The sequence below is a fragment of the Hesperophylax consimilis genome, chromosome 20 (genome assembly GCF_061612785.1).
Source record: "Hesperophylax consimilis isolate HC1 chromosome 20, BYU_Hcon_1.0, whole genome shotgun sequence".
Taxonomy (NCBI): Eukaryota; Metazoa; Arthropoda; class Insecta; order Trichoptera; family Limnephilidae; genus Hesperophylax; species Hesperophylax consimilis.
This window is the reverse complement of record NC_142855.1, coordinates 23335442-23362317: the sequence shown is the minus strand read 5'-3', so window position 1 is coordinate 23362317 and position 26876 is coordinate 23335442. Positions and strand designations below refer to the sequence as shown.

The 26876-nt window shown below is 38.1% G+C and overlaps 1 protein-coding gene across 1 annotated transcript in view; it reads right to left on the bottom strand.

The window, feature by feature from the left end:
- Positions 1-4683: 4683 nt before the first annotated feature.
- Positions 4684-26876, bottom strand: part of LOC149414376 (uncharacterized) — a 30528-nt gene continuing 8335 nt past the window's right edge. Inside the window, exon 5 of the mRNA XM_089644149.1 lies at positions 4684-4814. Within this exon, the coding sequence (XP_089500275.1) occupies positions 4684-4814 (131 nt within the window). The remainder of the gene's footprint in view (positions 4815-26876) is intronic.

Here is a 26876-nt window from a genome sequence, read left to right as displayed (position 1 = left end):
TCTAGTCGCGAAAATGTGACACGTAAGGTCCTAAGTTACGAGCCACCTCTAGAAAACATTGTAACTCCCTCGCCATCGGGGATTTACATCCCTTTCTAGGTCAATACATAGATAACACACGACGATCTTGTCGACATTTAGCCTGCTTTTTAACGATAGGTTGTGTGCCTACCCATTCAGCCAATTATCATGTGAAATATATGTAAGGTCTACTCGAAATGCCAAATTTAGGATGAGGACTGTCTGTATTTTAATATTCGGTTCTAGTAATTATTTTATGAGGTTACTAGCATCCTCGTGTATTAGGTATGGGTAACTCCTACTGAATACCTATCCTCTCAGGTAGGTATAAACGGATAATTGGTTTGATTTTTGCATTTAATTTAAAGAGGCTGCCTACCTCTCGAAAGGTACCTGTTGAGAAAAGTTGTTCGGTTGGTAGTTTTATCTCGGAGATTACCATCTCCCTCTTTCAACTTTAGATTTGTTTTTGTGCATCCCAATTCGTAACTTAGAAAGTCAAACAATAGATGAAAAGTATTAAATTAGAAAAGTCAAATAACAGACGAAAGATATTCATTTTGTTCTATCTGGTTGCATCCGATCGCTTTCTATTTGGGCGGTCATACGCTAGCAAAACTCCCCCTTTGACTGACTGTACACCGCGCCTCGGCCTATATATGAAAAGGTCATCGGCCCGTCTCCCTTTCTCAGCTGGTAGATAGTCTGATTGACACATTCCTTTTCGAAACATTATTTGGACGACAGGGGTTGTAAACTTGGATGCTGTATCCGTCCTTTAAAAGGGACTTCTGTTGTTTGATAAATAATATAAAAAAAACTCACCCTGCTAGTCACCTCCAAATCCTAGTGTGAAGCTTACCTGGTTACACACTATATAGCTAAATCAGTTTAATTTTCGGTCTCCTCCCTACCGGCATTCCATTACATTAATCATTTTTCTCCTTTTAAGTCCTTGTAATTTGTTCCATTTTGGTCCCCTCCCTACGACTTTAAAAGGGTAATTAAATATTCCTGTAAATAAAATTGTACCTCCCTAATCTGTCAGGATTCGAACCCACAGTTAATGATATATTTGTTTCTCTGGTTTTCGGTCTCCGTGGATAAATGCCATCTCGCCAAATCAATAACCTAGCCCGATTAAACACTTCCCGCCTTTAAGTACGTTCACTCTGTTTTAAAAACGCAATCATTATTTTTATTATTTTCATGTTTTTAAGACAAGCAATCTAGTTCGAACTGTATACGAAATCACGTTTAAATCAACACAACTTTATAACACAATCGCGATTGCACAACACCTGGCGCCCCTGAGGTGGGTTTTTACAAAACGGCGCTCTACAAATTATCCAATTATTATTATTGTCATTATTATTAATTGTTTTCTCACTGAGTCCAACCACTTTCACTTCACACAAAAACCGTTCCAATAATATTTCACTTTAATTCAAAAACCAACAAAGCTTTCTAACGCCATCTGAATTCACTAATTCACTGCAATTTCAAACAACACTTCTCATTTGTATCGATTTCACGGAGCTGTCAACGTACTCAAGTTCAAAACCTCACTGACTGTACCTGCGCCCTGTCCCGTGTGAATGTGTTTACTCCAGGCCTGTCTGTCAATAAATCTTCCGTCGTTGTCTAAACAAAAAATTTTTTTTGAGCACGTTCGTTTATTATTTATCGTTTATTTATTTTCGTGATTATCCAAACCATCACAAAATGAAATAGAGGTTATTGTTCCTATTAGAGAAATTGGCTTTCATTAATACACATCAGATCTGCTTGCGAATAAGCCCATATGCCCATCCTTGAGGGAGGGTTTCATGTATCTACCACAGCGCTCGGCATACTTTGTCACTCAAAGTTTGGCGTCCTAAGTTTCCTACGGAAACAAAGCCGACCACTGTGCTGGTTGTAAATCACTATGTAAGTACCCACGTATCAGATGGCGCCCCAATGGTTTGGTCTCGTAATAACTTATTCACAGGTAGATCTGCTTGTTACAAAATATTATGTTAAAATTCCATGTGCTAGCATCCATGAACTTCATAATACTACAAGTGTCACCATAACTTTGCTGTTGTGATGTACATAACCTCAATTTATTGTTGACACTATAAATAATGCTCAGATAATACATAACGGTCGTAGACAGTGTATTAGGTGCTGATTTATTTGAAACTAATCGACAGCGGTTACTATTTAGCTAGCAAATTGTCTATGATAATTATCTCGTTCAAGTTTATCTTTGATAAAATGTGTTGTGTTGTGTTTTAATTGTCAAACATTTTACACATGATAATTATGTGCTTAAAATACCTACACAAGGTTAATAATAATTGATTTCTGTATAATTTGAACATCATCAAAACAAACAATTGTTTCTGGTTCAAGTAAGTACCTACAACATTTCCTCAACCGCTTGTCAAACTGTATGTTTTTATCTGACGTGTTGAAATCAATTCATGCAAGTAAACTTGATTATTAAGTGATTACAAATGACTGTTTGTATTAAATGATCATTCTTATGATACATTATCATTTCGTACTTTTAAATACTTACGTGACACGAAATGTATTTTAATAACAGGTGACAGCTGTCACAAATATTTTATCGTCGGTTGTTTAAAATCAAATGTCAAATTTGTTTATAGACGAAGTAGCATGCGGTCTACTTACTTAAATTTAAAAAACGGGTTTGGAATCGAAATACTTTTGATATCATTACATATTATTTTTCTTTCAAAAATTGACTACCAAAAGTTATGTCATTGAATAGTAAATTATCTGTATACTTAGATGTGAATTATCTTTGTAATTATTAAAAACATAAGGGCAGGGTTGCCACCAAAATTTGGTTTTTAAATTGAAATCAAGGTTGTCTCAAATCAATAAAAAATAAACAATTTTTTTTTTCAAGATAAATCAGGGTTGCCACAAAGTTGAAAGTTTATTCAACTTAAAATATATATAAATTTTTTTTTTTTTCAAATATCAGGGTTGTCAAAAAATTTTTTTTTTAAGAGATTTTTTTTTTTTTTTTTAATTTCTTTTCCGTCCCCGCGCATAACTATCATCATGTCTGGGCCAATAGAGAACGTCAACGTGAAATCAAAGGATGATTTAAGTATAGAATTAACTACAAGGAATTTAATACCGGCTAACACGTTAGAAGAAATGCGTCTTCAGGCTAGAAACCATAATAAATCTTTAAAAGTAGGTCAAATCGTAAAACAAGTTGAAGACAATACAAATACAGATGAGGACAGTGACTCCAGTGCCAAGGTCATCAAATATACTAAGATAATTTATAATGAATCGCATGCTCCAACAGTCACTATTCTATTAATAATTGGAATATTATATTCAACGGTTCAACTTGTGTTAGGGAATTTATTCAACAAATTGATGAGAAATGTAGGACAAGGAACGTCAAACATGAAGATATTGTTAGGTGTTTCCCGGATATTTTAGAAGGCCTAGCTCTATTATGGTTCAGGTCCATTTTTACCCCTGACCTAACCTGGGATAACCTGAAATTACTCTTGATCAGACAATTCGAAGGGAGCAATAGACAGATAGCACTTAAAATAGATCTGTTCAATATGAAACAACCGACTGAAATGTCGGCTTTTGAATTTATTCTTAGAATGAAAGCGCATAACAATATGCTCGACTCTAAGTTATCGGATAGTGAGTTGCTCTAATTAGCAATGAGAGCCTTGTTACCTATGTATACCACCTTACTCGCATCTCGGGAATTAAATACCTTCGAAGAGTTGAATGACGCAACAAAAAAATTCGAATCATTCTCAACATCCGATACAGTAAAGCAACATACTCCTTCGTCTTCTTACGCAAGCAAGGTCTTTCCAAATGATAATTCGAATTTCAATAGACAACATTACAAAAAATATTCTAATAATAATAAGTTTAAGAACAATCAAGATCCTCCTTTATATAATAATAGATATTATAACCGACCGACAAATAACAACCAAACTAATTTTGGTCATAATACAAATCCTGCAAAACAGTACCAACAGGAACTTTCTACTAATAATAAACAAAAAGAGACGGGCCATGCACCGCAAGCTCCTTTAAACAATAGGATTATTTGTAACTATTGCAAGAAATTAGGACACAAAATGTCGGACTGTAGGAAGAAAGCTTCCGACAGTTTTAATTCCAAGGTAGGGTCTCTTGGAAACAATAGTAAAAATAATAAAAACAAGGATGCGGAAAACTAGGATGGAGTCGCTCTAGACACGCACCTTCCCATGCGCAAAGGAAGCGTGAGTGGCGGAGTTGGCTCCAACTGGTTATACAGTTTCTTTCTGTCTCCGATTCTAACGTAGTGGGCCCACTGCCACAGAATTCTGAGATAGAAGGAGATAATCGACCGTACGCCGAAATTTTTATTATTAATAAAACCTGCAGGGCGTTACTTGACAGTGGCGCTACTCTATCTTGTATAGGGGGGAATTCTTATAAATATTTTCTAAATCTAGGTATTAATTTAGTCAAAGTAGATTTTAGTGTCTCAACAGCAGACGGTACAAGACAGAAGGTGCTAGGGACAGTGACGTTGCCAGTGACGTACAAGGGAATCACTCAGGACATTCTTTTTTACGTCATTCCGTCTTTGTCGCCTGATTACATTTTGGGGGTGAACTTTTGGAAGCAGTTCCAAATCGCGCCGGAACTGTTTTCAGGAGTGCCCAGCCAAACACGGGCAGAACTAATTAATGAGGTAAGGGCAATCCGGCCAGCCTCATCGTTGACTCCTACGGAAAATAGAAGTCTATTAGAAATAATACAAAAATTTGAATCGATTTCTTTTGAGAAAAAAGGCTTAGGTAAAACTCACCTTGTAAAACATAAAATTGTTACCACAGGTCCTCCAATAAAACAGAGGTATTACCCTTTGTCGCCCGCTAGACAGAAACAGCTTGAAGCAGAAGTGGATGAGATGTTGAAATTAGGAGTTATCCGTCCCTCGCGTTCTCCTTGGTCTAGTCCGGTATTGATTGTAACTAAAAAAGACGGTACGGGTCGTTTTTGTTTGGACTCGCGAAAAAACAATAACGTAACAAATCGCGATTCCTATCCCTTGCCATATATATCAAGGATCTTGGATAAACTTGGCGGGGCAAGGTACGTCTCGTCCATTGACCTCTCCAAGGCGTTCTGGCAGATTGCCTTGGATAAAGACTCCTGTCAGAAGACTGCATTCGTAGTTCCTGGTCGAGGACTATTCGAATTCACTCGCATGCCTTTTGGACTCAAAAACGCACCAAGCGAGCTCCAAAGACTGGCTGACGCCTTGTTCGGACCTGAATTTGACGAAAATGCTTTCTGCTACTTAGACGACTTAATTTTGGTGTCAGAAAATTTTCAGTCTCATCTCAAATTATTAAACCGTGTCTATGAACGACTACGAGACGCAGGTCTAACCATAAACCTAAAAAAATCGGAGTTCTGCAAAGCTGAGCTCAAATATCTTGGCTATATGATCGATTCTCAAGGTCTTCGTACGGACCCTATAAAAATAGAAAGTATTCAGAACTTCCCTGTGCCCAAAAACGCAAAGCAAATAAGAGCATTCGTTGGTTTATGTGGGTACTTCAGGAGATTTATAAAGGGCTTTTCAAGCATTGCCGCCCCTCTTACAAGACTCACGGGTTCCAAGAACGGTATCAGCAACTTTGCGTGGTCCCCAGAAGCCGAGACCACCTTTGGAGATTTAAAAAAAGCCTTAACTTCAGCTCCGGTTTTAAGTTGCCCGGATTTCACAAAACCCTTTGCAATACATTGCGATGCCAGCTTGGCTGGGATAGGCGGAGTTTTGATCCAAACCATAGATGTACTAGAACACCCCATCGCTTATTATTCACGTTGTTTAAATACTCACGAACGCAACTATGGTATTACGGAACGCGAACTTTTGGCTGTATTAGATTCGGTTACACACTTCAGACCGTATATAGAAGGTGCACATTTTAAGGTTGTCACCGACCACTCGAGCTTGAAGTGGTTGGGGTCTTTATCTAACCCTAGTGGCCGTCTTGCACGGTGGAGCTCACGATTATCACAATTTTCTTTCGATGTAGTTCACCGTAAGGGAACTCAACACGTTGTACCGGACGTACTTTCGCGAATGAACTTAGCTATACTATCAGGAACTGTTCCTAACCACACCACTGACGAATGGTATATGAAAGCTTGGGAAGGTTGTCAAAAGTTTCCACAACGGTTTCAAAATTTTCAAGTTCGTGACAACGAATTATTTCGTCATACTAAGACTGATTCAGCTCTCTGCGAAGATACAGCGTGGAAAAAAGTTATCCCTCAAGAACTTAGACAGGAAATTTTATCAAATATACACGAATCTTCTCTAGCTTGTCATCCTGGTATCTTTAAAACGTATAAAAAATTGCAGTTACGTTACTATTGGCCTTATATGTATAGAGACGCCAAACAATTTGTGAATCGTTGTCAAACCTGTAAAGCACATAAGATTAGTACGGCCCCTCCTAATGGTATATCCTCAAACCATAAACGAGTTACAAAACCTATGCAAATGTTGTCCTTAGATTTGGTAGGTCCTTTACCTAGAAGCTACTCCGGTTTCACAGTAATATTGTCATGTGTAGACGCCTTTACTAAGTATACTTGGCTATTTCCGCTGCGCAACGGCTCCGCGAAAAGCATCGTAAAAATTTTAGAAGAGAACGTCTTCCTTGTTCATGGAGTACCGCGTACAGTAGTCTGCGATAATGGCCGTCAATTCATCGCGAAGGAATTTAAAGAATTACTACGTAATTATAACGTACCACAACCTTTTTACAACTCACTGTATACTCCTCAAAATAATGTAGTAGAGCGTTATAATCAAACATTGGGAACAGCACTCTCTAGTTTAGTTGAATCTGATCACAGGAATTGGTCTAAGTTTCTTCCTCAAGTTCAATCAGCTATGAACAATACTGTCAACTGCGCTACAGGATATACTCCTTTCTTTTTGATGCATGGTAGGGAGCAGATTATTGACGGAGATCTCCACCGTAATCCGCTAGCAGATGGAGATATCAGTTCCCGGAATGATGTTCAACCTGAAGCGTATGCTCAAAGGTTAGATAAATTATCGGCAGTGTATGAACAAGTCTCGGATGCACTTCTTGAAGCCTACCAAAAGGGAGCTCATCATTACAACCTACGTAGAAAACACGTTACTTACCAGGTTGGGGATGTGGTTTGGCGTAGAAACTTCGTCTAGTCGAATGCATTGAATTACTTTGCACAGAAATTAGCTCCGCGATTTGTTAAAAATATAGTTGTAAAAAAGAAATCAGATCTTATATATACGCTGGCAGACCTTAAGGGTAAAGAAACCGGAGACTTTCACGTGAAAGACATCGTGAAATCGGACAATATTCCTTTATAGTCTGTAGCAGTCATTTCCTGCCCGCTACAGAGCATTAGCATTATTCACTGCCGATCTCTATTTACAACACCGCATCTATGGCAACTCTGGACAACGGGAGACGGGGCTCGCAAGCTAGACGCACACCTCGACAATTTAGTATTTATCTGGCCGCGGTTCCGGGACGTCGTGATACACCGGGAAGACAAGAACCTCTCCATGAGCAATCACGATTACGTACAAGGATGACGACACCGTTTTGTGGATTTACCTTTGGTCATCCTTGTCTCTTCATTTAAATAACAGCAATGCATAAACGCATCGCTTGGCGCCCGTCATTACATTCTTCAGGTTAGTTTATTATAAATGCCACCCACTTGTCGCTTTCAATGCAATATTTAAAATTAGCAATCGTGCTTTCATCCTTCGGATGTAGCACACGCCTGAGATAAATGTCACTAAATAAAGAGTTCTCATGTTATTTAAAGGTTAATGAAGTGTTGTAGAAATAAATGTTGTGTCATGGAATTCATTTCCCTTATCTTTTATTTAATACACTGTTGCTACATATATTCTTGAGGCACTCATGCCCTACACCTTTATAATTTTGTTTCAACACCGCCGAATGTGGCAATAATCCTCTTACAATGGCGCACCACGTGGTTTAACCCGATTGGCATTTAATTTTACTTTTTTCGGTCTCGTTGGCATTGAGAGTTGACAATAATTTTTGCAGGTGGCATTTTTTGTAACTAGCTTGATGAAGGTAATTCTTATGTCGTCTCATGGGGGTCTCTCTGTTTCGCGACGTTCCGGCCGCATTTCTTATAATATTTGCTATGCATTTCTTATAATATTTTGATATAACCATAATTATACGATAATTATTTTAAAATTAATTTATGGCCGTGAATATTCTGCGGGACTGGTGGGTGTCCCGTATATTTTATTTTATTATTGTTGTAATGTTGTTCCAGATTCCCACATCTGAAATTATAGTATTGGTGTATGTCCATTTCTGAACTTTTGTCCTTTAGATGTGTAGGTACAAATAATTTTACACCCATTCTTCCTCTTTTGGGAATTTTACTTTTTATTATTGCCGTCTTCGGACGTGATTAATGTTGCCTTGTTTTTTTTTCCAATTAATCTTTAGGTACATCTAGTCACAATGCCTGATACAAGGAGTCAAGTAAAAGAATCCGCCATGTCTTCCGTCAAGGACTCGGACATTATTGTTCCCACATCTCCGTTGGTTCCACTGCATTTATGGAATATCAAGTATGATGGCACTACTTGCATTAGGAAGTTTCTTGAACGTGTTGAAGAACTTGCCCTGTCTCGCTCTGTAAGTAAGCACAATCTTTTTTTAGGCGCGTTTGAACTTTTTGATGGGATTGCCCTTGATTGGCTGAGGGTCAATCGCTCCCTTTTCGAATCCTGGGATGACCTTGTGGTAGGCCTCAAGGAGGAATATGAAATTCTCGATTATGACCGTAGACTCCTTGCACAGTTGAGGTCAACTATGCAAGCACCTAATGATTCACTTGGCACCTTTATCACTAATGTTCTCATACTAAATAAAAGATTAAACAAGAAATTGCCTGATGTAGAAATTTTGGAAATTCTCCAGTGCAATATGCTTCCCAGATATATTCAGAAACTTGCATTAAACTCCATTCCGGACATAACTACCCTAAAAAGATTGGGCAAACTAATTGAATTGGCAGACAGTCGTTCTGACCAGAGGAAAGGTTCAAAGTCCCCTCAAACCCCTTCAACTGCTAGCGTAAAGGCGCCACCAAATACAAATGCTCCTTCTAAACCTAATTCTTTCAGGCATGTGAATTCTTCTCATAAAAACATGTCTTTCAAACGTTATAACGTGAATTCCAGGGAGGAGATTCATTGCTTCCTCTGTGGATGTCCAGGCGTTAAGACTCCTGACTGCACTTGCGTTAGGTCAAAAAACGCGAGAGCCGGACGTTAGCTGTGCCGCTGGCGGAAGACGTCTCCACCAGTATCACTGCTCTCGATCCGGCGTGGCAAGAATGGCTTTCGGTAGTCAGGAATTTTTACAGAAATTTAGGAGCATCAGGTTACGGAGGGAAGGCTGACAGGGACGGCCGTCCTTTCGTATCCTTTTCTACACTCGGAACTGTTTTTTCTGGCCTGTTGGACTCAGGCTCACATGTTTCCATTCTCGGTAATAATTTTCATTTAAAACTTTTAAAACTTGGTGCCAGGTTGGCTAAGCTCAATAATTCATTTTCTTTAACCTCTGCGACGGGTCATTCCGTTTGCTGTAACTTGAAAATCTCGCTTCCTATAACATGTAATAATGTTGTTAAAGAGTTTATTTTTGTTGTCATGCCAGATATAAAGACGGATGTTATTCTCGGTATTGATTTTTGGAAATCTTTTAACATTTGTCCGGATATTTCTAAGTTTATGAATACGAAGGTTGTAAAATCTGCTCCTCGGCTTACTTCTGAAGTCAGAGGTATTGTGGACAAACATCACTTATCCAAATATCAACAAAATTTACTTGATAATGTAGTTAAAGATTATATTTCAATTTCTGGGGACAAACTTGGTCGTACGCATTTAGAGGAACATGTCATAGACACTGGTAATAGTATACCTGTAAAACAGCGTTACTATCCGATTTCACCTCACCTGCTCCCGGTTGTACACAAGGAACTTGATAGAATGTTGGAGATGGGCGTCGTTGAACCGAGCAGTAGTGCTTGGAACAGTCCCATCTTACTAGTACCAAAGAAAAATGGCACTTACCGCCTTTGCTTGGATTCCAGACGAATTAATTCGATCTCTAAGAGGGACGCATTTCCGTTACCATACATTTCAAATATTTTAGACAGCTTGGGGGGAGCTCGTTTTCTATCCACTATTGATCTAAAAGATGCTTTTTATCAAATTCCACTAGAACATAGTTCAAGGGAAAAAACAGCTTTTACTATTCCTAAAAGGGGTCTTTTTCAATTTACTTCTATGCCTTTCGGTCTTCATGGAGCCAGTTCGAGAATGATGCGGCTCATGGGTAAAATCTTTGGCCCAGAATTTGATGGTAAAGTTTTCTTTTATTTAGACGATATTATCGTAATCTCCAGTACTTTTGAAGAGCATTTAGCATTACTTAAACTTGTAAAACGTAAACTGTTCGAGGCGGGTCTCACGATTAACATTGAAAAGTCAGTATTCTGTAGAGAATCGCTTAAATATCTCGGTTATGTCATAGATAGTAATGGTCTGAGAACTGACCCAGACAAAGTAAAGGCTGTGGTTGATTTTCCGGTACCTACCTCACAAAAGAGTCTGAGACGTTTCATCGGTATTATATCATGGTACAAGCGTTTTATTTTAAATTTTTCTATTATTGCTGCTCCGTTACACAACTTAACCAAAAAAGAGTTCATTGGTAAAAAATTTTCTTGGAATAATCAAGCGCAGGCGGCGTTCTCTAAATTAAAGGAAACTCTTGTCGCGGCTCCGGTTTTAGCATGCCCAGATTTTAATAAACCGTTTACTATTTCTTGTGATGCATCAAACGAAGGTTTAGGCGCAGTACTCTCTCAATTAGATGAACAAAACAGGGAACACCCTATTTCCTTCATTAGTAGATCGTTATCGGCTCAGGAAAGGAACCACTCTACTACTGAGAAAGAACTTAATGCGTTAATTTTTGCTTTGGAGAAATTCAGGGGTTACATTGAAGGGTCACCCATCCCTGTAAAAGTAATTACGGATCATTATAGTCTGAAGTGGCTAGTAAACTTAAAATCACCTTCTGGAAGATTAGCTCGGTGGGCTGTCAGATTGCAGCAATTTAACTTTATTATTGAACACAGGAAAGGGAAGGAAAATGTTGTGCCAGATGCTTTATCTCGCGATCCTTTAGTTATTTCATCAATTGTTCAATCTCCCATTATTAGTACTGATCGGTGGTACAATAAAATGTGTCGTGACGTTTTAGCTAAACCTGAGCTATTTTCTAAGTGGAAACTTGTAGAGGGAGTTTTATATAAGCATGTGCAGAGTATGGAAGCCCTGCATAAGCCTAATGATTGGAAGGAAGTTGTTCCTAAGGATCAAAGACAAGAGTTGATTGCGTTACATCACGTACCTCCTACATCTGCCCATTTTGGGATTATGAAAACTCTGAATAGGATTTGTTTGAAATTTTACTGGCCTAGAATGTCCTCAGACGTAAGGAAATTTGTATCAAAATGTCACACTTGTTTAGGACAGAAAAGTTCAAATCAGGCTGCACCCGGTCTTATGGGAGATCCTAAGTTGGTCCAGCGTCCGTGGCAGGTTATCTCGACAGATTTATTGGGACCTCTTCCCAGCTCATACAAGAAAGGTTATAAATATCTATTAGTTGTCGCTGATTTCTTCACTAAATTTACAAAAATTTTTCCGCTGAGAAGTGCGAATGGGAAAAATGTCTCTGCTATTATAGAGGATGAAATTTTCCTAAAATTTGGCGTTCCGGATTGCATCATCGCAGACAATGGTCCCCAATACATTTCGAAAGAATTGAAACATTTAGTTGACAGATATCATGTACGTCACATGTTTTTTAACTGTAGATATCATCCACAGAATAATCCTGTAGAGAGAATTAACAGAGTTTTAGTTACAGCCTTAAGTTCGTACGTGGGAACGGATCATCGAACTTGGGCAAATCATTTACCTGAAATAGAGCTCGCTATTAACACTGCTGTACATGAGGTAACGGGTTACACCCCTTTCTTTTTAAATTTTGGCAGGGAAGCCATTATTTCAGGCAAAGATTACAAATCACCTGACTTTTCTTCGGAAGATTTAACATTCTCAAAACGTGACACATGGGCTCAAGATGTTTCTGAGCTTAATGACATTTTCTGCCAAGTTAGGACGTGTTTACGTCAATCCTACGAACGGAATAAGGTTCACTATGACCTTCGTAGAAGGAATGTGGAATTCAAAGTTGGTGACATTGTTTGGAGACGCTCTTTCGTGTTGTCCGATGCTTCTAAGCATTTCTCCGCTAAACTTGCTCCAAAATTTTTAAGAAGCAAAATTATTGATAAGGTCTCGGCCGTCGTTTACAAACTGGCAGATATGAAAGGAAAGCCTATTGGAACATTCCATATTAAAGATTTAATTAGGGCAGAAAATTAATTGTTTTTATTATTATTTACAAAGGGAAAAAAGTGAACGGGTTTTCGGTACCTACACTGATCACGTGGGTATAGGAAACTTATTTCCTTTTTGTTACCTTGTTGATTGGGAGTAATGGTTTTCTTTTCCCTGAGGAATTCCATTCCGCCTTTCAACCTGCTTTGTATGTTACTATGTCGTCATTTCTAATGATTATTACGTATCTATTGTTAATTGTGTTTTGTCTGGAAATTGTCATACACATCTATTTCTCTTAAGAGGATCCGCTCTCTTCGTTATAATTATTGTTTACCGCTGTTTTCTCAGTATCATTGATTAAGATGTGCTTATTTTGCGCTCTACCTTACTTATCAAGTTGTCATGTCTTGTTGAATGACCTTATCATAAGCTTATGAGCTTCGTGCTTTTGTTTTCACACATTAGCATACTAGCTCCTCTGTTGTGTTTCAGTATGTTGAAGGAAATATACCTTCTATCTAGATGCTGTCATTTCAGCACTTATTTGGGATAGTTGTTGTGGGGTTATAATGGCTTAGGCTCTTTAGCACATGATAGCCCTCATCAGGCTTACAATTAAGATATTTTTGTTGATTTTTTTATGAAAATTTCAATATCAATAGTCGGTAAGCCATTATCACATTCACAGGTTTATGGTGGTTGGTTCTGTAATGGGTTTTATGTCTTACATATTTAATCATAGTGCATGTCCTTAAATTTTTCTTCGTAATTTGATTCCTTCCCTGCTTTTCCAGAGCTCGGAAAAGTATGAAATGAATCAGGTGTTCTGTCAATTGTTCATCGGTATTCTTCAGCCACCAACTGGTTCACTTGGTGACGGAAGAATATGTGTATGAAAATGAAATTATTTATTAAATTAATTTTCGAGATAATTTCTACAAACTATCGGTACACTGTTGTATAATAATTCCAAGAAGATTTATTATTGTTCATTAAATACATTACTGCCATCTATGTCGAGATGAGCTAACTATTACGTACTGATCTTCAGTTTCGTTTAATTTCTGGATGCTTTTATCAATTTTTCACTGGAATGTTGTTTTGTCATTTTTCGTGGAGATGTAATTACAAATAAAATCACTTCATAGGGAATTTTAAAATAATTTCTAGCTGTCACGTAGACACTTTGGGTGGTTTTGACTTGTCATATAGTTAGGCATTGTTCATTTAAGCTATTCACAACTCTGTTGCAAATTTTGCTCAACCTTTTTTAAGATTGTTTTAAGCTATTACTATTAAATCTTTGTGTTTAGAACAATGATTCTTTTAAATACATTATTTCTTCGAGAAGGGCTTGCCATTTTACTCAATGTTTCTTTTATTTATTTCAACGGTGACCAAGGGTTGGTTAGGTGTAAACTTCTTCAATCTTCAAGGAACTTTGCTATACTACGTCAACTGAAGACATCTGGACTACACTCTTCTCTCGTCATCGCCAGAATACGTCAACCAAAGACATCCGGACCGCTCTCTTCTCTCGTCATCTCCATGCGGGGTTTCAACCGCTCCAGACCTTACCGAACCTCAGGGAATATTTGGATTCGGAACTCTGCAATGCCGAAGCCGCTACTACCCGCCTAATCCGCACCATACATTTCTGCTGCTGGAGGGTGCATCAAACTTGTCAGGAGGTGTCAGGCGAACCTCAGACTTATAGCCATAAGTCCTTTGGCTGAGGGGGCATTGTAGCAGTCATTTCCTGCCCGCTACAGAGCATTAGCATTATTCACTGCCCATCTCTATTTACAACACCGCATCTATGGCAACTCTGGACAACGGGAGACGGGGCTCGCAAGCTAGACGCACACCTCGACAATTTAGTATTTATCTGGCCGCGGTTCCGGGACGTCGTGAAACACCGGGAAGACAAGAACCTCTCCATGAGCAATCACGATTACGTACAAGGATGACGACACCGTTTTGTGGATTTACCTTTGGTCATTCTTGTCTCTTCATTTAAATAACAGCAATGCATAAACGCATCGCTTGGCGCCCGTCATTACATTCTTCAGGTTAGTTTATTATAAATGCCACCCACTTGTCGCTTTCAATGCAATATTTAAAATTAGCAATCGTGCTTTCATCCTTCGGATGTAGCACACGCCTGAGATAAATGTCACTAAATAAAGAGTTCTCATGTTATTTAAAGGTTGATGAAGTGTTGTAGAAATAAATGTTGTGTCATGGAATTCATTTCCCTTATCTTTTATTTAATACACTGTTGCTACATACATTCCTGAGGCACTCATGCCCTACACCTTTATAATTTTGTTTCAACACCGCCGAATGTGGCAATAATCCTCTTACAAGTCCTCTTATCTTCAGTACCTTGTAGGGTCTGGCCATCCTTGCAAGGGCTGACATCGTTAACTGATTACAAAGTGCTCAGACCATTCAATTCGACCTGATCAATCGAATTGTTGTGGTCAGTATTTTGTCAATATGTCGAATTCTATTAAATACTTCAAATTTTATGCCTCTTAAAGAGTACATAATTATTTTTTTAACTCTGGTTTAAAACCCAAGTTGGGAAAGGAACATTGGTTATGTATACACATCTAAAATTAAATTTAAGTTAAATATATATTTATAAATCTCTAGAATTAGGATTGTGGATGTTTGCACATGGAAACATAATCGTAATTTTAATTTTAAACTTGGCACATTTTAGTTTTAACTTATTTTTACCTCTGTCTAGTTTTAAGTTATGTCATCTTGGAATATACGACGATATTGAATACACCCTCTTGTATTCCAAGCATAAAATATATTTTTGGTTTATATAGAAAGCTTGTGAAAATATAATTAGAACATACAGAAGTGACAGCCCATCATTTCTTTATGTTCCGTATTGTAAACCTTGGGAAACTATAATTAGAACATACAGAGATAACAGCCCATTATTTCTTTGTGTTCCGATTTTCAGTTTTTAAGAATTATGAGATTTCTTGTTGTAAGAATTTTCAGCACTTTTTGCTCAGTTGCCTGTTTTGGCACTACTCATATCAATTGCCTAAAATTTTTGTATTACATAAAATTTTGAAATATGTTATTACCGCATAAGCTAGTATTAGAATAATATTATGTAAAATGATATTTGTTTTCTCCTTCTCATTTCCCTTGTTTGGGGTTATTATTATCACGTCTAATTTTGATTAGCGTCGTGAGCGGCGCATAACAATCTACTCATATGTATAGGTTTGTATGAAACCTTAATATTTGTATATATCAAACAATTAACCTTACCAGTTGCACCCTCCATCAAGGGTCTACATAACTTACTATTGGCACCATTCATTGGCAATGGTTGTTTACTTTTTGGCACCATTCATTGGCAATGGTTGTTTACTTTTTGGCACCATTCATTGGCAATGGTTGTTTACTTTTGGCACCATTCATTGGCAATGGTTGTTTACTTTTTGGCACCATTCATTGGCGATGGTTGTTTACATTGTTTCATTTAAGTATGATCCAAACTATATTCTTTATATAAAAATAAGGTATAATGATTAAACTCTTACTGCTGTATAATAGGTGTAATAATCATCACCCCCATAAGACCGAAGTTAGGAAGTATAGTTAGGGAAACTCTTCGAAGGAAGTTTTTTTTTCCCAAAGTGGAAGTAAATTCAGTGGAAAGTGTAGATGGTTTACCATCTGAAAGTGTTGCCTGTTGAGGCTCTTAAAAAAAAAAAAAAAAAGTGTTTTCGTAATAAGTGACGCCTAGTGCATATTTAATGTCATAGTATATTAATAAATTTTTAAGGTATTTTAGTATTAAGTATTTTAACCACTATGTTTATAAGTTAATGCCCTGTTACAGATGCTACGTGTACGGTAGTCCTTGAGGAAATCAGTATTACAGCACCCAGCATCCTTTATGCTGAGGGTGTTTGTAGACCCCGTCCACGTATCACCTTATTGAAGTATGTTTATTTTTAAGTTTTATAATATTAAGCTTTGTTTTTTCCTGTTTACCAGCACTTCTAATGGTTGCGTCGCGAATTCATCCACCATGCCTTGCGCATGATGGGCGCGATTGACGTTGCTACACAATCATTTGCAAGATGTCTGTACGCATTTCATGCTTATTAATCTGTTATATGTTTATGTTTACTTCTTTTTACATTATGCATTTCTTTTTACACATGTATGCTGTTTGTTTCAGTAGCCCCCATCAGACCAAGTTACTAGTCAGTAGTGTAGGGATTTTTCTTTTTAGTTTGTTTTGGTTTTGTTTTGTGTTCGAGGGCAAACACGTTCGGAGCGAGCGGGGTATTGTTATGAAAATAGTTCATTTAAACATAACAATTGTAATCAGGTACTGATTATCACTTCAATTATTCTCTATGGGTTTTTTTGACAACCACATTTGAGCGCAATATAGGACGATAGGAATTATTCTTGCGGGTTTTGGCACTTACCCACAGGGACCAGTTGGGCTCGGACTCTGTGGGAATGTGAAAGTGCCAAGTTGATTACGATTGTGAATTTTAAAAGTCGAGCGGAGCAAATGCTCGAATAATTTGATCCAGGCATCCGATCTTGAAACGCGGATTATTGCGATCATGGGCAATATCGCGAGTAAATACGATTAATGCGCGATTTAAATCTGAACCCGGGACAGTGAAACGCGGTCAATGGACACCGGGGTGCGAGATTCCGTTTCAAGAGTAATCCTCAAAAAGGGCGGCAATCCTCGCTCGCTTCGCGCGTAATACCAGACAGGCGCAGGCAGTAATTGACAATTTATCGGTTGCGTATCATATTTGAGAGTGGAATCGCCTATCTCCCGCCCTACCACACACGCCTTGCGGTCTTCGCGAATACTCGGACGGATGGTAACCGGAGGCCATCGCAGAGGAACTGATAGTCCCTGGGCTGGGACTGAACGAGAGATGGAGCTGGCGGGCTGGTCGCCCGCGCTGAAGCAGTCGCGGACCCTTGAAGGAAGGCGTCTCCATCTATCCACAGTATAGCTTGATAGATAGGGTTACAATATACGGTCTGTGATGGGGGGTAAGTTTATATAATATATTTTCTGTTAGAAAACCTTATAAATGAAATAGAGGTTATTGTTCCTATTAGAGAAATTGGCTTTCATTAATACACATCAGATCTGCTTGCGAATAAGCCCATATGCCCATCCTTGAGGGAGGGTTTCATGTATCTACCACAGCGCTCGGCATACTTTGTCACTCAAAGTTTGGCGTCCTAAGTTTCCTACGGAAACAAAGCCGACCACTGTGCTGGTTGTAAATCACTATGTAAGTACCCACGTATCAATATATATACTGGTCATATCCTGACTGAGGCACCTTCAGTCAGAATGTGAGCAGCCTCCAATGTGTCCAGGAGAGTAAGAAATGTTCAGAGTGTAGCAGTCATTTCCTGCCCGCTACAGAGCATTAGCATTATTCACTGCCCATCTCTATTTACAACACCGCATCTATGGCAACTCTGGACAACGGGAGACGGGGCTCGCAAGCTAGACGCACACCTCGACAATTTAGTATTTATCTGGCCGCGGTTCCGGGACGTCGTGAAACACCGGGAAGACAAGAACCTCTCCATGAGCAATCACGATTACGTACAAGGATGACGACACCGTTTTGTGGATTTACCTTTGGTCATCCTTGTCTCTTCATTTAAATAACAGCAATGCATAAACGCATCGCTTGGCGCCCGTCATTACATTCTTCAGGTTAGTTTATTATAAATGCCACCCACTTGTCGCTTTCAATGCAATATTTAAAATTAGCAATCGTGCGTTCATCCTTCGGATGTAGCACACGCCTGAGATAAATGTCACTAAATAAAGAGTTCTCATGTTATTTAAAGGTTAATGAAGTGTTGTAGAAATAAATGTTGTGTCATGGAATTCATTTCCCTTATCTTTTATTTAATACACTGTTGTTGCATACATTCCTGAGGCACTCATGCCCTACACCTTTTATAATTTTGTTTCAACACCGCCAATGTGGCAATAATCCTCTTACAATGGCGCACCACGTGGTTTAACCCGATTGGCATTTAATTTTACTTTTTTCGGTCTCGTTGGCATTGAGAGTTGACAATAATTTTTGCAGGTGGCATTTTTTGTAACTAGCTTGATGAAGGTAATTCTTATGTCGTCTCATGGGGGTCTCTCTGTTTCGCGACGTTCCGGCCGCATTTCTTATAATATTTGCTATGCATTTCTTATAATATTTTGATATAACCATAATTATACGATAATTATTTTAAAATTAATTTGTGGCCGTGAATACTCTGCGGGACTGGTGGGTGTCCCGTATATTTTATTTTATTATTGTTGTAATGTTGTTCCAGATTCCCACATCTGAAATTATAGTATTGGTGTATGTCCATTTCTGAACTTTTGTCCTTTAGATGTGTAGGTACAAATAATTTTACACCCATTCTTCCTCTTTTGGGAATTTTACTTTTTATTATTGCCGTCTTCGGACGTGATTAATGTTGCCTTGTTTTTTTTCCAATTAATCTTTAGGTACATCTAGTCACAATGCCTGATACAAGGAGTCAAGTAAAAGAATCCGCCATGTCTTCCGTCAAGGACTCGGACATTATTGTTCCCACATCTCCGTTGGTTCCACTGCATTTATGGAATATCAAGTATGATGGCACTACTTGCATTAGGAAGTTTCTTGAACGTGTTGAAGAACTCGCCCTGTCTCGCTCTGTAAGTAAGCACAATCTTTTTTTAGGCGCGTTCGAACTTTTTGATGGGATTGCCCTTGATTGGCTGAGGGTCAATCGCTCCCTTTTCGAATCCTGGGATGACCTTGTGGTAGGCCTCAAGGAGGAATATGAAATTCTCGATTATGACCGTAGACTCCTTGCACAGTTGAGGTCAACTATGCAAGCACCTAATGATTCACTTGGCACCTTTATCACTAATGTTCTCATACTAAATAAAAGATTAAACAAGAAATTGCCTGATGTAGAAATTTTGGAAATTCTCCAGTGCAATATGCTTCCCAGATATATTCAGAAACTTGCATTAAACTCCATTCCGGACATAACTACCCTAAAAAGATTGGGCAAACTAATTGAATTGGCAGACAGTCGTTCTGACCAGAGGAAAGGTTCAAAGTCCCCTCAAACCCCTTCAACTGCTAGCGTAAAGGCGCCACCAAATACAAATGCTCCTTCTAAACCTAATTCTTTCAGGCATGTGAATTCTTCTCATAAAAACATGTCTTTCAAACGTTATAACGTGAATTCCAGGGAGGAGATTCATTGCTTCCTCTGTGGATGTCCAGGCGTTAAGACTCCTGACTGCACTTGCGTTAGGTCAAAAAACGCGAGAGCCGGACGTTAGCTGTGCCGCTGGCGGAAGACGTCTCCACCAGTATCACTGCTCTCGATCCGGCGTGGCAAGAATGGCTTTCGGTAGTCAGGAATTTTTACAGAAATTTAGGAGCATCAGGTTACGGAGGGAAGGCTGACAGGGACGGCCGTCCTTTCGTATCCTTTTCTACACTCGGAACTGTTTTTTCTGGCCTGTTGGACTCAGGCTCACATGTTTCCATTCTCGGTAATAATTTTCATTTAAAACTTTTAAAACTTGGTGCCAGGTTGGCTAAGCTCAATAATTCATTTTCTTTAACCTCTGCGACGGGTCATTCCGTTTGCTGTAACTTGAAAATCTCGCTTCCTATAACATGTAATAATGTTGTTAAAGAGTTTATTTTTGTTGTCATGCCAGATATAAAGACGGATGTTATTCTCGGTATTGATTTTTGGAAATCTTTTAACATTTGTCCGGATATTTCTAAGTTTATGAATACGAAGGTTGTAAAATCTGCTCCTCGGCTTACTTCTGAAGTCAGAGGTATTGTGGACAAACATCACTTATCCAAATATCAACAAAATTTACTTGATAATGTAGTTAAAGATTATATTTCAATTTCTGGGGACAAACTTGGTCGTACGCATTTAGAGGAACATGTCATAGACACTGGTAATAGTATACCTGTAAAACAGCGTTACTATCCGATTTCACCTCACCTGCTCCCGGTTGTACACAAGGAACTTGATAGAATGTTGGAGATGGGCGTCGTTGAACCGAGCAGTAGTGCTTGGAACAGTCCCATCTTACTAGTACCAAAGAAAAATGGCACTTACCGCCTTTGCTTGGATTCCAGACGAATTAATTCGATCTCTAAGAGGGACGCATTTCCGTTACCATACATTTCAAATATTTTAGACAGCTTGGGGGGAGCTCGTTTTCTATCCACTATTGATCTAAAAGATGCTTTTTATCAAATTCCACTAGAACATAGTTCAAGGGAAAAAACGGCTTTTACTATTCCTAAAAGGGGTCTTTTTCAATTTACTTCTATGCCTTTCGGTCTTCATGGAGCCAGTTCGAGAATGATGCGGCTCATGAGTAAAATCTTTGGCCCAGAATTTGATGGTAAAGTTTTCTTTTATTTAGACGATATTATCGTAATCTCCAGTACTTTTGAAGAGCATTTAGCATTACTTAAACTTGTAAAACGTAAACTGTTCGAGGCGGGTCTCACGATTAACATTGAAAAGTCAGTATTCTGTAGAGAATCGCTTAAATATCTCGGTTATGTCATAGATAGTAATGGTCTGAGAACTGACCCAGACAAAGTAAAGGCTGTGGTTGATTTTCCGGTACCTACCTCACAAAAGAGTCTGAGACGTTTCATCGGTATTATATCATGGTACAAGCGTTTTATTTTAAATTTTTCTATTATTGCTGCTCCGTTACACAACTTAACCAAAAAAGAGTTCATTGGTAAAAAATTTTCTTGGAATAATCAAGCGCAGGCGGCGTTCTCTAAATTAAAGGAAACTCTTGTCGCGGCTCCGGTCTTAGCATGCCCAGATTTTAATAAACCGTTTACTATTTCTTGTGATGCATCAAACGAAGGTTTAGGCGCAGTACTCTCTCAATTAGATGATCAAAACAGGGAACACCCTATTTCCTTCATTAGTAGATCGTTATCGGCTCAGGAAAGGAACCACTCTACTACTGAGAAAGAACTTAATGCGTTAATTTTTGCTTTGGAGAAATTCAGGGGTTACATTGAAGGGTCACCCATCCCTGTAAAAGTAATTACGGATCATTATAGTCTGAAGTGGCTAGTAAACTTAAAATCACCTTCTGGAAGATTAGCTCGGTGGGCTGTCAGATTGCAGCAATTTAACTTTATTATTGAACACAGGAAAGGGAAGGAAAATGTTGTGCCAGATGCTTTATCTCGCGATCCTTTAGTTATTTCATCAATTGTTCAATCTCCCATTATTAGTACTGATCGGTGGTACAATAAAATGTGTCGTGACGTTTTAGCTAAACCTGAGCTATTTTCTAAGTGGAAACTTGTAGAGGGAGTTTTATATAAGCATGTGCAGAGTATGGAAGCCCTGCATAAGCCTAATGATTGGAAGGAAGTTGTTCCTAAGGATCAAAGACAAGAGTTGATTGCGTTACATCACGTACCTCCTACATCTGCCCATTTTGGGATTATGAAAACTCTGAATAGGATTTGTTTGAAATTTTACTGGCCTAGAATGTCCTCAGACGTAAGGAAATTTGTATCAAAATGTCACACTTGTTTAGGACAGAAAAGTTCAAATCAGGCTGCACCCGGTCTTATGGGAGATCCTAAGTTGGTCCAGCGTCCTTGGCAGGTTATCTCGACAGATTTATTGGGACCTCTTCCCAGCTCCTACAAGAAAGGTTATAAATATCTATTAGTTGTCGCTGATTTCTTCACTAAATTTACAAAAATTTTTCCGCTGAGAAGTGCGAATGGGAAAAATGTTTCTGCTATTATAGAGGATGAAATTTTCCTAAAATTTGGCGTTCCGGATTGCATCATCGCAGACAATGGTCCCCAATACATTTCGAAAGAATTGAAACATTTAGTTGACAGATATCATGTACGTCACATGTTTTTTAACTGTAGATATCATCCACAGAATAATCCTGTAGAGAGAATTAACAGAGTTTTAGTTACAGCCTTAAGTTCGTACGTGGGAACGGATCATCGAACTTGGGCAAATCATTTACCTGAAATAGAGCTTGCTATCAACACTGCTGTACATGAGGTAACAGGTTACACCCCTTTCTTTTTAAATTTCGGCAGGGAAGCCATTATTTCAGGCAAAGATTACAAATCACCTGACTTTTCTTCGGAAGATTTAACATTCTCGAAACGTGACACATGGGCTCAAGATGTTTCTGAGCTTAATGACATTTTCTGCCAAGTTAGGACGTGTTTACGTCAATCCTACGAACGGAATAAGGTTCACTATGACCTTCGTAGAAGGAATGTGGAATTCAAAGTTGGTGACATTGTTTGGAGACGCTCTTTCGTGTTGTCCGATGCTTCTAAGCATTTCTCCGCTAAACTTGCTCCAAAATTTTTAAGAAGCAAAATTATTGATAAGGTCTCGGCCGTCGTTTACAAACTGGCAGATATGAAAGGAAAGCCTATTGGAACATTCCATATTAAAGATTTAATTAGGGCAGAAAATTAATTGTTTTTATTATTATTTACAAAGGGAAAAAAGTGAACGGGTTTTCGGTACCTACACTGATCACGTGGGTATAGGAAACTTATTTCCTTTTTGTTACCTTGTTGATTGGGAGTAATGGTTTTCTTTTCCCTGGAGAATTCCATTCCGCCTTTCAACCTGCTTTGTATGTTACTATGTCGTCATTTCTAATGATTATTACGTATCTATTGTTAATTGTGTTTTGTCTGGAAATTGTCATACACATCTATTTCTCTTAAGAGGATCCGCTCTCTTCGTTATAATTATTGTTTACCGCTGTTTTCTCAGTATCATTGATTAAGATGTGCTTATTTTGCGCTCTACCTTACTTATCAAGTTGTCATGTCTTGTTGAATGACCTTATCATAAGCTTATGAGCTTCGTGCTTTTGTTTTCACACATTAGCATACTAGCTCCTCTGTTGTGTTTCAGTATGTTGAAGGAAATATACCTTCTATCTAGATGCTGTCATTTCAGCACTTATTTGGGATAGTTGTTGTGGGGTTATAATGGCTTAGGCTCTTTAGCACATGATAGCCCTCATCAGGCTTACAATTAAGATATTTTTGTTGATTTTTTTATGAAAATTTCAATATCAATAGTCGGTAAGCCATTATCACATTCACAGGTTTATGGTGGTTGGTTCTGTAATGGGTTTTATGTTTTACATATTTAATCATAGTGCATGTCCTTACATTTTTCTTCATAATTTGATTCCTTCCCTGCTTTTCCAGAGCTCGGAAAAGTATGAAATGAATCAGGTGTTCTGTCAATTGTTCATCGGTATTCTTCAGCCACCAACTGGTTCACTTGGTGACGGAAGAATATGTGTATGAAAATGAAATTATTTATTAAATTAATTTTCGAGATAATTTCTACAAACTATCGGTACACTGTTGTATAATAATTCCAAGAAGATTTATTATTGTTCATTAAATACATGACTGCCATCTATGTCGAGATGAGCTAACTATTACCTACTGATCTTCAGTTTGGTTTAATTTCTGGATGCTTTTATCAATTTTTCACTGGAATGTTTTTTTTTTTTTTTTTTTTTTCTAAATTTTAAAAAGAAAGACAAACATTCCCGGGTCACGGATAACCCAACAATGTTTGAAAATCTCCTACTACCACCACAGAAAGCCGAAAATGTTGCTTGTGTTGTGATGGAGGACTTAGCCAGCCGAGGAATCGAACACGCGACGCTCGGGTGAGACCCAAGCGCTATGCCCACTCAACCACTGACCGGTCTAAGTTTTGTCATTTTTCGTGGAGATTTAATTATAAATAAAATCACTTCATAGGGAATTTTAAAATAATTTCTAGCTGTCACGTAGACACTTTGGGTGGTTTTGACTTGTCATATAGTTAGGCATTGTTCATTTAAGCTATTCACAACTCTGTTGCAAATTTTGCTCAACCTTTTTTAAGATTGTTTTAAGCTATTACTATTAAATCTTTGGGTTTAGAACAATGATTCTTTTATATACATTATTTCTTCGATAAGGGCCTGCCATTTTACTCAATATTTCTTTTTATTTATTTCAACGGTGACCAAGGGTTGGTTAGGTGTAAACTTCTTCAATCTTCGAGGAACTTCGCTATACTACGTCAACTGAAGACATCTGGACTACACTCTTCTCTCGTCATCGCCAGAATACGTCAACCAAGACATCCGGACCGCTCTCTTCTCTCGTCATCTCCATGCGGGGTTTCAACCGCTCCAGACCTTACCGAACCTCAGGGAATATTTGGATTCGGATCTCTGCAATGCCGAAGCCGCTACTACCCGCCTAATCCGCACCATACATTTCTGCTGCTGGAGGGTGCATCAAACTTGTCAGGAGGTGTCAGGCGAACCTCAGACTTATAGCCATAAGTCCTTTGGCTGAGGGGGCATTGTAGCAGTCATTTCCTGCCCGCTACAGAGCATTAGCATTATTCACTGCCCATCTCTATTTACAACACCGCATCTATGGCAACTCTGGACGACGGGAGACGGGGCTCGCAAGCTAGACGCACACCTCGACAATTTAGTATTTATCTGGCCGCGGTTCCGGGACGTCGTGAAACACCGGGAAGACAAGAACCTCTCCATGAGCAATCACGATTACGTACAAGGATGACGACACCGTTTTGTGGATTTACCTTTGGTCATCCTTGTCTTTTCATTTAAATAACAGCAATGCATAAACGCATCGCTTGGCGCCCGTCATTACATTCTTCAGGTTAGTTTATTATAAATGCCACCCACTTGTCGCTTTCAATGCAATATTTAAAATTAGCAATCGTGCGTTCATCCTTCGGATGTAGCACACGCCTGAGATAAATGTCACTAAATAAAGAGTTCTCATGTTATTTAAAGGTTAATGAAGTGTTGTAGAAATAAATGTTGTGTCATGGAATTCATTTCCCTTATCTTTTATTTAATACACTGTTGTTGCATACATTCCTGAGGCACTCATGCCCTACACCTTTTATAATTTTGTTTCAACACCGCCAATGTGGCAATAATCCTCTTACAAGAGGAGTTATGATTGGACTTGGTGAGATGACAAATTTTTTTTTAAGCGTTTAAAGTTGCAACGTTTTCGGGAACACATTGGAAGGCATTGTTGGCTTAACAATTATTAGAAGATAGATGGTCAGCAAGAGTACTTTATTCTAATACAATATTTATAAAATGTGATGAAATGGAAACATAACGTTTTGTTTACTAGTATTAGCTTTCTTATAACAACTATAGGTATTATTGATAAGTTTAATTATAATAAGTTGTTTGTAGTTTTAAATTATTTACAAAATAGCTTTAAACTAAAAGTTTGCTAATATTCCGCGTTTGCGGTGTCAGGTGCATCGACGAACTAATTGCTCGAAGCATTTGTTTATTATTTTGTGGTGCATGGAAATCAAAGTTTGATTCCAGTTTGTGGTTTAGATCACTGTATAAATCGTGAAATTTTTGTAAGCTGAACTATGTTCAGTGCAACTGCATGATTTTTACGCAGAGTGCGTACTTTGTAGCGCTGGTCATGAAATTATTATATAATAGAATATAAAAATATTTAATCCTATCATTTATGATAAACTTGAAATTAGCATTGTACATGATAATTGAATCGAAAATATGTAGTCATTATTAGCTTAGGAAACATTTCTGCGTTTAGAGAAATATTTTTTTGACATAAAATATAAATGTATAGTGAGCTATAACTAGAGTATGAAATGTTTAGAGCAATATAAGCATAAAAAATATAGTTGTCTTAATTAAAGAAGTACATGTATAAGGTAACCTAAGTAAGGTGTTCATTATGGTATTAGAAATATAATGTGTTACGCTAATCTGTAGCGGTGAATTGGTAATTTTAAATTTACTATGCAACACGTCTGTCATCGGTATGTAAATATGTGTTTTTTGGAGACAAAAAGTCGAATAACCATGTTTATTTAAATACGTATGACAAAGTGGGTTAATGTTCCTTAGTTAGGAAAGTGATACATCATCAGCTGTTTACTGTTATTGCATGAAAAAAATAATAAAGAGATATTAAATAACAGAAGTTTTCAATTATATGGTTCTCTAGAATTATATAGTGCCTTATACGTCCAGAGAAGCACATTTGAAAGTACACAAATGTACCTTGGTACGTGGTTAAAAAAA